This window comes from Ceratotherium simum, chromosome 2 (genome assembly GCF_057802395.1).
Source record: "Ceratotherium simum simum isolate JZ-2026a chromosome 2, ASM5780239v1, whole genome shotgun sequence".
In the NCBI taxonomy this organism is placed as follows: Eukaryota; Metazoa; Chordata; class Mammalia; order Perissodactyla; family Rhinocerotidae; genus Ceratotherium; species Ceratotherium simum.
In genome coordinates this window covers 58,297,643-58,312,030 of record NC_141901.1, presented here as the reverse complement: position 1 = coordinate 58,312,030, position 14,388 = coordinate 58,297,643, and the positions used below count along the sequence as shown (strand labels likewise).

Here is a 14,388-nt window from a genome sequence, read left to right as displayed (position 1 = left end):
CAGTACGTAGGATTTTGATCTTTTCCAGACCAGAGATAAGCAGTACGTTAGGCCCTCCAGATGCTGGCCTGGGAGGGAGCCCACTCCCAGTCAACCACCTGATCATGAGGGTGTCTTGACATGAGTACAGCCATGTTTGACCGCTCCATTGACCTATAGCCACCAGCACACAAAGAAATGCAAAGCTGCTTTCTGTGTGGTAGGAACTGGCCTTTTCCCAGGAACTGGCCTTTCTCCTGCGGAGAGAGTTGCAAGTTGTAACATTTCAAGGCTCTTGGAGCGTAGTAGCGCGGGATGGACTGGCCATCTGTGCCGGGCTAAGACGATAACCAAAGAGAACAATGCACGTACACAACTACTGGGCTGGGACGTTAGCCAGGGGGCTCAGTGCACGTATGCCACTGATAACCATTTGTGCATGGAAACACTAAATGCTTGCTCTGCAAACTCTGTAATTGCTTACTCTGAAAATTACTGATGGTATAAAAACTGCTGGAAACTGAGCCCTAGTGAGAGTTCCACCTATGGAAGGGACACCTTGCCCAAGACGTGTGATCCTTGCCCAGCCACGTCGATTGACAGGGCTCTCCCGGCAGTGGGGCGTGGATGTTGTGAGTAATTGATTTGATGTGAAGTAATTGATTTGATATGAAGTAATTGATTTGATGTGTTCTCTTTTCGGTCAACCTGGTGTTTCTCTTTCCGGTTGATTTGTGTCATTTCTCTTCAGCCGACGTGGGTGTTTTCCCTTTCCAGTCGGGCTGATATTTTTTTGCTCTTAATATTTGACCTATTCGGATCTGTTTGCAGACTATCGCCTTTACTATCCTCTATATAATAAAATATACCTTCAGTCCATTTGTTTGGAGTGGAAAGTGTCTTTTACATCTCCGATTGAATCCCCGAACCTCTCATAACAGAGGGTAAACAACCAATACGCTTACAGCCATTCTGTACCCATACGACCATTCTCTGTTTCACTTTTTGTACACTATTCAATAAATTACATGAGATATTCAACACTTTATTATACATAGGCTTTCTGTTAGATGATTTTGCCGGACTGTAGGCTAATGTGTGTGTTCAGAGCACGTTTAAGGTAGGCTAGGCTAAGGTGTGATGATGTTTGGTGGGTTAGGTGTATTAAATACGTTTTAGACTTACGATATTTTCAACTTATGATGGGTTTATCAGGATGTAACCCCATCATAAGTGGAGGAAGATCTGAAGTAAGTTTTGTTTTGTTTTTGTCTTTAACTACTGGCCTTGCAATCTCAGGAAACTCTCCAAAGAGGAAATGATGAGTTTTACACACTAAGAGGAAATGAGAGATGTATATAAAGTACGTTATTTGCAACAAATTAAAAAGTGTGTTAAAATTTGGTATATAATGTAGTACACCTGAGTGTGCATGTTGCTTATTACAATTTTTTAAAGTTAAAATACACGACATAAAATTTACCCTCTTAACCATTTTTAAATGTATAGCTCAGTGTTAAGTACATCCACATTGTTGTGCAATCATCATCACCATCTCCATAACTTTTCATCCTGCGAAACTGAAACTCTGTACCCATTAAACAACAACTCAACATTCCCTCCTGCCCCCAGCCTCTGAAAACCACCATTCTACTCTGTGTCTCTATGAATTTGACTACTTTAGGTACCTCATATAAGTGGAACCATACAGTATGTCTTTTTGTGACTGGCTTATTTCACTTAGCATAATGTCCTCAAGGATCATGCATGTTGCAGCACGTGTCAGAATTTCCTTCCTTTTTAAGCCTGAATGATATTCCATTGTATGCATGTACCAGATTGTTTATCCCTTCATCTGTCGATGGACTCTTGGGTTGCTTCCACCTTTTGACTATTGTAATGCTGTTGTGAACATGTGTGTACAAATTTCTCTTGGAGACCCTGCTTTCAATTCTTTGGGGTATATACTTAGAAGTGGCATTGCTGGATCATATGGTAATACCATTTTTAATTTTTTGAGGAACCAACCATACTATTTTCCACAGTGGCTGCACCATTTTACATTACCACCAACAGTACACAAGAGTTTCAATTTCTCCACTTCCTCACCAACACTTATTTTCTGTTTTTTTTTGATAGTAGCCATCCTAATGGGCATGAGGTGGTACCTCACTGGGTTTTGACTTGCATTTCCCTAATGATTAGTGATGAGCATGTTTTCGTGTGCTTATTGGCCATTTGTCTTCACCGGAGAAATGTCTATTCAATTCCTATTTTTAAATCAGGTTGGTTTTTTGGTTGTAGTTGAGTTGCAAGAGTTCTTTATATAGTCTGGATATTAACCCTTTATCATATATATGATTTGCAAATATTTTCTCCCATTTTGTGGGTTGCCTTTTCACTCTGTTGGTTGTGTCCTTTGGCTTATTATAATTTTTAAAAATAAATATTTAAAAAATAAAATTAGAATCAGACCTCTAAAGCTTCTGCCAGGGAAGAGTTAAGACCCTTTGCACCACCCTCCCATCCCTACTCTCCTTCCCTACACCCCGAACTGAGGATTCAGAGAATGTAGATACTTCAGTCCTCTTATTTTCTCTTTCACATAAACCTCCAATAGTCTATTCCCCTCCATGTAGAAGACAGTGTGGAGGCACAGGAAAAAGGACATATGTAACCAGATATTTATTAAATAAGACAATTTCTAATGTGTATTATCTAATGCGCTGCAAAACGAATTCCATACCCCATACCTAGGAGGGTCTTTAAGTTTTCTCCCTGACAATGATGAAGCTGGAATATGTAATTTTATGAACATTTTTTACCATGAAGTTGAGTTGGTCTATATCAAGAAATTTTCCTAGTTTTAAACTTAATACTAATGACCTGCTATAATATCTCAAATGTGTGAAATTAAGCATGAAAGTAAACTAAAGAAGAAACTATGGCCTATTTTTAGCAGAATTCCCTTCTGCATGCCCGAGATACAGGAAAACTGTGTACCTATTGAATACCCACAAGCTAATTAGATTTCATTTCTTTCTAAAGCACTCAATTTAATGTATTTGTAGTCTAAGTTAGAACTTACACATTTTGCTGAACTTTGATTAATCAATTTCACAATATATTCAGGAAATAAAGTTCTCTAGATCTTGAATAAAAGAGATAGAAGACACAGGAAAGTTATGCAGTTGCCAAGGGTAACTTGGCAACTTAATTTACTAAGAAATAAGTTAGTGGAAGAGCTTTAGAAAGAACTATAAGAAATTGATTGTGAGGTTCATCCAGTGGACCACACTACCTTCAAATAAATTGGAAAAAATAACACTCTAAATCGAAAGCCACAGACACTGAGAAACAGGAATAGTTTTAGGTGTCAAGAGGTCTTTATTGAAATAATAGCACAGTTACACTTCTAATACCCTTTCCACTTGTATACAATAGATTAAAAATGCTTGCTACATACAGTGCACAGACAGTTCAATAATTAGAACCAACTCAACTGCATCTGAAATAAATAAAATAGCCTATTTAATAATTTAAAGTAAAATTCTGTACAATATGAAAATAAAGATACACAAATGTTAGGATCTACAATGCCATGGAAATAAAATCATTATTCTGCCTTACACAAAACAAGTGCAAGAAAAAAATCCAAAGAAGCTTTTGGAGTGCAAAGTTTAAATTTTCCATTTTAAATTATCATGCAGACATAGCATTTCAAGCCATGCTATAGTCTTATGGCAAAGTTTTTAATTTTTAAAAGGAAAAAAGCTAGCCAGTAAATTTACTGTCCCATCAAGTGTTGCACCACCTAACGCTGCTGCTCTGCTTCTACAGTACAGTTTAGAAGGGAGGTATCTCGTTGCATTCAAAAAATTGAAATTAACAAGTTTCTGAAGCAAACACTTTTACCTTTTAAGCCTGAAACAAAATAGTGTGATAAAATAGTAATTATATCCCTGGGTTTAAGAAAAAAGAAAAGGCCTATACCACCTAATGAACTACGAAGCAGTTTTCCATCCATCTTTAAATTCCATAACAACCCTTAGTGAAAACAACCATATAACTTTTGAGAGACATATAAAATTCTGACCTCTAGCTGACAAGTGATACAATATCACTGGATTGTGAGAAAAGCAAAAGTAATTTCTGAACGCCTATGTTTAATCTGTGTAGAAGTTGGTTGCATTACATGTAATAATATGCTTAAAGTATAGTTCAATTTCAATGTGTATATAAAACTGTTATTTAGGCAAAGACCAAGGAATGCATTTAATACTGAACTGTAAACACATCATCCACCTTGACTTGGAGTGCACACTGACAACAAGAGCTCTTCCGCAGACTTTGGCAACAAGACTACATATAGCAGGTCACAGCAGCACGAGCTCACATGGAAGACTGAAAGCACTGCAGAATAACACCACCCAATACCTCCTATCAAAGGGATATATGGTTATAAGGGGCCTTCTCGTGCTAAGCCACGTTCCTGGTCAGTCTATGTTCTTCAAATTTGTAATTTTCACAACTCAGTAGTCTTAAGTCTCTGTGCTTGCACTGCATAGATTAACATTGAGTGTACTCTATCCATTGTAAGTCCAGAGGGTTACAGTTCTGTCTGCGGAGGATGACAGGAAGGAAAGATCCTGAGTGTGCCACCTGCACTGAATCACTTTGTCCTTGTGCTCCCCCACCACCATAATAGGAAGCTGCTTGGTGAGGTCTCCTAAATTAAAAAATAAAAGAGATATTGATTTACCATACAAAATAAGTATATGCATAGATTTCAGACTTCCTGTTACTTTAAGATATTACAGTATAGAAAATCCTCAATTCATTAATATAATACATTGAAAAGTTTAAACAGGGATAAATTAATGAATACCTAATTATGTTAGCAGAATTTGGTAACATATACACAGCAACATGTGACACAGCTGCCACTCTCTCCTTGAAACTCTCTCAACTTGATTTCTCCCTGACTTCAATGCCACTACATCTCTGTCTTCTTTTCTGGTTTCTCTTCTTCCTGACTTAAAGTTTAATGAATCCAGGAGTCAGCCCTCAGATTTCTTGTTCCCTTTATACCTCACTTCCTATACAACTTCATCTAGTACCATGGTACCACAGCCATTTATATACTTATAATTCACACACATTTCATCTCCAACCTTGACTTCTCACTTGACCTCCACACTAGTATCCAAACAGCTATTCAATTTCTCACTTGATTACCTGACAGTCATCTTCAATTTAACTTGTTTAAAACCAAACTCTTGATTTTCTGGGCTAAACCTGTTCCTCCCCCTACCTGTCTTCCTCACCTCAATGGCACCATCTGGTGGTCATGCCAAAAACTTAGGAATCAACACTGATTCCTTTTTCCCTCACTCCCCAAATTTAATCCAAACAAATTAAAATATATCAGAAAAAACTCAGTCACTTCTTACCACCTCCACCTCTACCACCGTAGTTCAAGCCACCATCATCTCTCACCTGAACTATTCCAATAGCTTCCTCACTGATATTTATACTTATAATCCATTCTCCCTACAGAACTCAAAATTATCCTTTAAAAATGTAATTTAGATCATATCACTTCCTGTTTTAAATCTTCCAGAGGATTCTGTTATGCTTTTTAAAATGCCTATAAAACCCCGCCTCTGATGTATTCTCCTGTCTCTCTCTCCCTCAGTTCACTAAGTTCTGGCCACGCTGGCTTCTTGCAGTGTCATGAATGTGCCAAGTTCGTTCCTGCCTCAGCACCTTTACACTTGCTATGGCCTTCTCCTAGGGTCCTGGCATGGCTTGTTTCTTCTCATCACTCAGGTCTCTTCACAATGGCACTTCCCTGGAGAGAGCTACTCTATCCAATCTAAAATAGCCTTCCCCTATTCACCCCAGTCACTCTCCTACTCCTCGCTAATTTTTTAATAATAGCACTTACCAATACCTAAAATTACATTGTTTGTTGGTTTGCTTTTTATTGACCTCTAAAACGTAAGCTCCATCAAAGAGGAAGTTACCTGTCTTATTTGTCTGTGTGTCCCTCGTTGGTACACAATAAATATTTGCTTAATGAATGTTTAAAAATAAAACTAGATACGGAAGACATAATTACACAGATTATAACTAAATTTTTTACGGTAGAAGCAAATAGGAGTACATAAATGCATATTTTAACATCTATCATCATTGACCTCAGAATGATTCAGTATAATAATATGTTGATTCTTTTAAATATTTTAAAAATTATTTAACAATAAAAATGGGCCGGCCCCGTGGCTTGGTGGTTAAGTGAGCGCGCTCCACTGCTGGCGACCCGGGTTCGGATCCCGGGCTCGCACCGACGCGCTGCTTCTCCGGCCATGCTGAGGCCACGTCCCACATACAGCAACTAGAAGGATGTGCAGCTATGACACACAACTATCTACTGGGGCTTTGGGGGGAAAAAATAAATAAATAAAATCTTTAAAAAAAAAAAACAATAAAAATAAGACTATTCACTCAATTTATGTAATACTTTGCTACAATTCATCTCAATATAGTACCAGCAATTTGCTCAGTACATAAAACTAAAATTTGAAAATGTTATACAATTGATCACACTAACAGAAAAGAAAGATCCCAAATAGAACAGGAGAGGCCAATCTCAATTACCTTGTAGGTCTGTCACCTTTATCTTCATATCATAGGATCCTGTCAGCAAGTAGTGAGCTCCGGGAGAGAATCGAACAGAACGAACATCACTGGAATGAGGATGATAACTTTGTACCATTCTTCCTCCTCTTATGTCATACAACATGCAGCTAGAATCTTCTTGTCCTGTGGCTAGGAGACGGCCACTGGGATCCACAGCTACAGATGCCACTGCACTGCCTGTAGCAGGAAGAATGGAAGTTTCAATATGGAAAAATCAATATAGCTTAACTGCAATAGCTAATTATGTTCACTGAACCATACACTAAAAATTTAATGTAGCTTATCAACACTGTTCAGTTATGGAAAAATCCAAATCCACTTGTGTCCTTTTTAGGGGTAAGGTATAGAGCAAGAGTCTGTGAGAAATGAAAAAGTCCATTTTTTTGTCATTTGAGAGAAGCCCTGGGACACAACACTACCTACAATGCAATAGATGAGCCACTTTTCCCAATGCAGTGCTCTTGTTGCTGGGTAAGTGTCCAGAAATACTCCCATACCCAGCTTAAAGTCTAGGTGGGGGAACAAGAAATTAAATAACAAATATGTTTTAGGACACAGTGTAGGAAATGTCTCAAAGCAACACATGATTTACTGCCAAGAGGAAGTGAACAGAAAACAAGCTCTGAGTCCACAGGCTGAAGCCCTAACTCTAGACCATGCATTCTCAATGGGAGCAATAATATCCTGCAAAATGGTTCTCAGAGAACAAAAAAATCTTTAACAATGATTTGTAGCGCTCCAGAGCTCAATCCTATCCAACAAAATCTTATTCCTTAGTATTTAACTTCTCTTGTTAGGAAAAAATTAACTTAGTTTTTCTCCTTTGTGGGGGCAATAATGAAAATAAGGCTGAAGAACACTGCTCCAGATCTAAGTGGCCCGGGAAGACTTCACAGAAAAAAAGGGACATAAGTTAGAACTTAAAGAACAGTAATCAATATAAATAAGAGAAACAATGTGTGTGTGTTTGTATTTATTATACACATATGCAATTAAAAGTAATCTTTGCTTAAAATTTTAATAGAGAAACGAAGAGGGCTCTTATGATCAGGAAGAATTACATGAGAAAATTTAGAAGAAAAGTAAAAAAATGTTTCAAGATAGGTAACTTAGTTTGGCTGCAGTTACTTGGTTTAACAAGTTAACATAAAAGGCAGCTTGCAGCTGAGATATAAAAGGCAGGTGAGGCCGGCCCTGTGGCTTGGTGGTTAAGTGCACGCGCTGCGATGCTGGTGGCCCGGGTTCGGATCCCGGGTGCGCATCAAGGCACCACTTCTCCGTTCATCCTGAGGCCGAGTCCCACATACAGCAACTAGAAGGATGTGCAGCTACGACACACAACTATCCACTGGGGCTTTGGGGGGAAAAATAAAATAAATAAAATCTTTAAAAAAAATAAAAATAAAATAAAATAAAATAAATAAATAAAAGGCAGGTGAGGGCCAGACCATCAAGCATCCTGAATGCTAAACTGCAGTTTGAGCTTATTCCTATATATGGTTAAATATCACTGCAGGTTTCTAAACAAGAGAATTAAATGATCCAAGCAGTAGTTTGGGAAGATTAATCTATGTGAAAACGTGTGTATCAAATTAAAATGGACAGATTATAGAAAACGAGAGGCCACTGGAAGACAAGATAGAATAATAGAATAATGAGAGAATAAGGGCCTGAATGAGGACAGATAGACATATCCCAGGAAAAAATTGAATAAAGAAGCAACAGGGCCGGCCCAGTGGCATAGCAGTTAAGTTTGCGCGCTCCGCTTTGGCGGCCCGGGGTTCACAGATTCGGATCCTGAGCGCGGACCAACGCACCGCTTATCAAGCCATGCTGTGGCAGTGCCCCATATAAAGTAGAGGAAGATGGACACAGATGTTAGCCCAGGGCCAATCTTCTTCAGCAAAAAGAGGAGGATTGGCAACAGATAGCTCAGGGCTAATCTTCCTCACACACACACACACACACAGAAGAATCAATAGTCTTGGCAATTAACTGCCTGGATCAGGGCAAAACAATGAGTTCCAGATTTCAAATCTAGTTGCATGACAAAATAAAAGAATAATTATCAAAAACAGGGAAAATAGGAAGAAGAGCTGATTTGCAGGGGAAATATGAGTTTAGTTTTACACAAGCAAAGTTTATGGTGCCAACAGAAATCCAGGTTCATTTATTCAACAAAGTTATGAGATTACTATTCCTTTGGGCCAAGAACTATGGTAGGTGCTAAATCTACTCCAGGAAATAAAACAGATATGATTGCTGCCTTTGTGAACTTAAAATCTATTGGAGGAGACCAGCAATAAATAAGGAAACAAATATCTAATTTTAAATAGTGGTAAGAGCTAGGAAGGAAATAAATGCAGTTCAGTGATAGAAAATAATGGCGAGGTCCCAATTAGGGCAGTCAAAGAAGGCCTCTCTGGCATGGTGCCATTGAAGCTAAGACCTAAAGATGAGAAGGACATGATCATGAGGAGACAAGTGGAAGACCATTTCAGGTCAAAGAAATAGCATGTGAATTCACTGGAGGTGGGAAGAGTTTGGCACATCCCAGGAAATGAAGGAAAGAAACAAGTGATCTGAGATGAGACTGTATGGGTACACGATGCCAGATCAAGCAAGGTCTCACAGGCCATGGTGAAGAGTCTGCACTTTAACCCAAGAGCAATGAGGAGTCACTGAAGTGTTGTAAGCAAGGTGTAATATGCCCTGGCTGCTGTGTGGACCACAGACTGGAGGGGGCAAAAGTGGAAGTGCAGAGTAGAGCAAGGAAGCTATTACAGTGGTTGAGAGATGGTGGTGGTACATCCTAGAGTGGTGGCAATAAAGACAAAAAGTAGCAAATGGATTTAAGATAGATTTTGGAGGCTAACACAACAGGATTTGTTTACAGATTGGATACTGGAGGACAGGAGAGAGAAAAGGATCCAGGGAGACTCCAGGGTTTCTGGCATGAACAATGGGTGGATGGTACCACTCAAGTGAGGAGGTCTGGGGCAATTTTGTTTGAGGGGAGACGTCATGATTCAATAGTTTGGTTTAAGACATGTTAAGTTTGAGATATTCTGTGAGACATCCAAAAAGGAGAGGTCAAGTAGGTGGGTTAGAAACGTGAGCCCAGCACATAGAAGAGTTTGGGCTAGAGATAAAAATTTAAGGTCTGTCAGCATAGAAGTTATACTTAAAGACAGGGGAATACATGTACTCATCTAGAGAAAGAAAGGAGACAAAAGTCCTGAGCTCTAGGGAATGCCAAAATTTCGAGGTTGAGCAGAGGAGGAAGAGCCAGCAAAGGAGTAGTTCTCCAGAAAGGTACAAGAGGAGTAGAAAACTCGAAAGAAAAGAGAAAGAGGTCAACTTTTGCATGCCCCCGAGAGCTGAAGTAAAATGAGGATTTAAAAATGATTTGACAACACGAAGATTGTTGGTGATCTTAAAAAAGGCAGCTCTTGTTAGAGTGGTTGCAGCAGGAGATAGCCTGGAGTAGGCCAAAGACTGACGGTGGGAAAATGGGAAACAGCATATGTAGGCAAGATTCTTGAGACAGCTGGGTAAGAAAGGAAGCAAAAAATTAGGGTAGAGCTGGGAGGAGAATAAAGAAGTCAACAGAGGAACTTTTGTGTATTGCCAATTTTATAAAATTTTTTTAATATATGGTAGAGAAGGAGAGATCCAGTAGAGAAGGAGATGATAATATTGCAAGAGAGAGAAGGAGATCAAAAAAATGAAGCCTCTGAAAATGAAAGAAAATGGGCTGAAAATAATTTAGACAACTAGGGGAGAGTTTTGAGATAAATTAGTGATAAGTTTATAGAAACTAAGCAAACAAAACAGAAAAATACAATTATTAACACCAAGGAAAACAAAAAGACATACAAGAAAAAAAAAGATAGGAATAGCACCTATGTGGTTAAAATAATGTAAACAATGACTACTGATCTACCCAAAACTGATATAACTATATTGAAAGGATGGGAGATAGGGAGTACGTAAGTGGATGAGGGATGATAGGAGTCATAAAGGGACATGAAAAAGTTAAATCTTCATTTTCTATGGTGGGGAGAAAATAATCCTAAAAAACTATGATTACAAGCATGTTATTTAGAAATATGGAAATAAATACAAAAATAAAACTGCCACAAAAGTTAAAAATGGGAAATGAGGCAGGGGCTGGAGGGCAGAGGGCGATTCCCAAGGCAATGCTGTTTTTCTTAATAATAAGCCTTATTGAACTGTTTAGTTCTTTAAACTGTTATACATTAACTTTGATAACAATGCCAACTAAACTTTAACAAATCAATGATCACATGTTCATTTATAAAAATATAATTATACATGTCTGTGTAATCCAGACTCAAATTCGCTGTAACAAATCATACCTGGTTTGAATCAAAGTACAGAAAAAGGTCCATTAAAGTCAAGAGAATAAATAAAGCATTCAAAACAAACCACCAAAAGTTAAGTATATAGGCAGGCCTTTTCACTTGGAACAGTGCCACAGAATTACTATTAAAAACTACAAAGGGAGACAAGGGACTCTAAAATAAAATAGAGACAATGGCAGAATACTGTGTCACTTTTAGATATCAGTGTTTTAAAAGGTGATACAACGCAAAGAGCAGTAGCCTCAGTTTACGTGCAACAAACCAAGACACATTAAGTTAAAAAAGCGGGGCATGTATTATTTGCTACTATTTGTGTATGTGTGTGTTTAAAGGAGAAAGGAGATGATGATATATACAAGTGTTTTGGTTATATATTTACAGAATATTTCCAGAAGAATAAATAAGAAACTGGTCGCTTAGGAAAGACACCAAGGAATAGGAGTGGGAAGAAAATGGTATAACCTTTTTGTTCCGTTTCAATTTTTGCCATGTGCATGCATTTTAAAAAATGTTTTTTAAAGGTCTGAGTTCTAAAATGGCCCTACTACGGCCGGCCCCGTGGCTTAGCGGTTAAGTGCGTGCGCTCCGATGCTGGCGGCCCGGGTTCGGATCCTGGGAGTGCACTGACGCACCGCTTCTCCGGCCATGCTGAGGCCGCGTCCCACATACAGCAACTAGAAGGATGTGCAACTATGACATACAACTATCCACTGGGGCTTTGGGGGAAAAAATAAATAAATAAATAAAATTAAAATGGCCCTGCTAACAGAATAATTTGGAACATAACACTTAATCTCCTTGGGCCTCGGTTTCCTAAGATGACTATTATATGTACAAATAAAGTAACAGATGAAAGCATTTTGAAAGAATTTAAAGTAATCAATAAAATACCAAGTATTTATTTTACTATTGTTCCTATCTTTTTTAACACACATGTTGCAGGGGAGAGGAAGTAGGCGAGTGCAACTTCTAAAGTTTCTTTCTCATATAAATTCATCTAAATTCCAGAAAAACCTACCAGTTCCATGGAATGTTGTGCCAACAACACGAACACAACTTGGTACTCGAAGATCCCAGAATCTAACAGTCTTATCTTGGGAACCAGATGCAATCATCCAGCCACTCCAGGTGTAAAGAGCTAAAATATGCCCTATAAAAGATCACACACTCAATTATTACTGTGGAACAGTACTTGCCTATAACACATTCAAAGCTAAGTACTCCTTATTATTGGGCATGTGATGGTCTGGTTAATCAAATATACTATGCAGTAGGGGCCAGGCCAGTGGCAGAGTGATTAAGTCCACGTGCTCTGCTTTGGCAGCCTGGGGTTCACAGGTTCGGTTCCTGGGCCTGGACCTACGCACTGCTTGTCAAGCCATGTTGTGGCGGCATCCCATATAAAGTAGAGGAAGATGGGCACAGATGTCAGCCCAGGGTCAATCTTCCCCAGCAAAAAGAGGAGGATTGCCAACGGATGTTAGTTCAGGGCGAATGTTCCTCACACACACTCACACAAAAACAAACAACTATGTGGTAGAGATTTTCCACATATATCAAATATATTAGCAATTTTCAAAAAATTAAAATTCAGTAAAACACACAACTTTAAAACCATACCAAACAAACTTAATCTTTTCTGGTGATTCAGTATTTCAGGACATCATAATTAGTACTGAAAAAAATATTATCATTTGAAATTACAGCAAACTTTCCACAGAGGAAGCACAAGACTGTGGGGTTAGATCACCAGCCTTGGAAAAGACAGAGCTGGGGGACATATCTCAGTTCTGCCACGTTCAGCCGTAAGACATCAGACAAGTCATTTTGCCTTTTCAAGTTTTGCCTTCTTCATGTACAAGATGGAGATAAAACGTCCTGCCTCATAAGGTTGTTGTGAGAATTAAATTAAGGAATCATGGATTTAAACTAAAGTATGAAAGGATGTAGGACACAGGGAAATGTTAGCTATCATTGCTGTGTTGTTATCCAAAGTTACAATTTAAATTTTTGAAGTAAAAATTCCTGTCTTGAGGGAATCTCTTTTGATAAAATATATTCTATTAATGAAAATGCAGAAAGGGGGAAAAGAAGGAGTTGAACAAAAAGAAAAGTAGCACCTGAGACTGATTCACATACCGGTATGTCCACTCAGAGCGTGCAGGCCCTGTCCCCTCTGACAATCAGTCGTATAAATGTTACAATCCCCTGCTCCAGCACTTATCAAAATAGCTCCACCACTTTCTGGGCCTTCCATAAATGCCAAGTCTCTAATTGTCCCATCATGCATACTAAATTCCAGATCCGGTCCTGAAACAGCAATAAGAATTTAAAAAAAAAAGATGCTGCTCAACTTACTATGATAATTTGAGATTGTTAAACTGCCTCAAAACTGACCAAGAATAATGGTAGAGTGGTATGGTTTATATTTTCATTTAGGGATTGATATTATAATCAATTTCACTTTACAGAGCAAAGAACTTCAAGAAATCAAAATACTGATTCAGTTATCATTATCCCTAAAACAGAGCCATATGTAGAGTTACCTTCTTGTCTTCTATCCCAAAGAAAATGAAGCAGAAGACAGAGACTCTCTAGAAAATATTCATTAATATATATCTGGTAGTTATTTAAAAGTTATTTTTCTGGGGGCCGGCCCGGTGGCATAGTGGTTAAGTTCATGTGCTCTGCTTCGGCGGCTTGGGGTTTGCAGGTTCGGATCCCAGGCATGGACCTATGGACCGCTTATCAAGCCATGCTATGGCAGGCATCCCACATATAAAGTAGAGGAAGATGGGCAGGGATGTTAGCCCAGGGCCAATCTTCCTCAGCAAAAAGAAGAGGATTGGCAACAGATGTTAGCTCAGGGCTAATTTTCCTCACACACACACAAAAGTTATTTTTCTGATAATAATTTTCCAAGGATTAGATACCACCTAGCCACCTGTAAGAACTTACTAAAAAAGAATAATGCCTCACAAAGATAACTAAACAATTAGAATGTAAAAAAATTCTTCTTAAGGTTATATTCTTAGATTTTTATTCAAGACAATACAGAGATATATCAGAGCTATAACATGGTGAAAATATAAAGAATACATTGGTAAGCTACTGTTTACATACTTGGGCCCTACCTGTTGCATTACAAGTCTCTGCATTGAAGGGCAGCACTTTGACATATTTGTCATTTGATCCTGTTGCTAGTAACTGTCCACAAGGACTCCAGGCCACACAGTAAATGGATCCTTTATGATGTTTATTCCTTTTGAAACGTACCACTGGCTGCTTAGGGATGTCATGTGCACTAAAAAGAAAA

The 14,388-nt window shown here is 38.5% G+C and overlaps 1 protein-coding gene across 7 annotated transcripts in view; it reads right to left on the bottom strand.

Annotated features, from left to right (window-relative positions):
* Positions 1-3,352: 3,352 nt before the first annotated feature.
* WDR47 (WD repeat domain 47) overlaps positions 3,353-14,388 on the bottom strand; it is a 56,491-nt gene continuing 45,455 nt past the window's right edge. For all 7 annotated transcript variants that reach the window (XM_087446238.1, XM_087446248.1, XM_087446254.1 and 4 more), the window contains 5 exons: positions 14,207-14,376; positions 13,212-13,382; positions 12,091-12,222; positions 6,643-6,861; positions 3,353-4,708 (listed from right to left, as the gene is read on the bottom strand). In XM_087446238.1, coding sequence (XP_087302364.1) covers positions 4,566-4,708; positions 6,643-6,861; positions 12,091-12,222; positions 13,212-13,382; positions 14,207-14,376 — 835 coding nt within the window. In that variant the 3' untranslated portion in view covers positions 3,353-4,565. The remainder of the gene's footprint in view (positions 4,709-6,642; positions 6,862-12,090; positions 12,223-13,211; positions 13,383-14,206; positions 14,377-14,388) is intronic.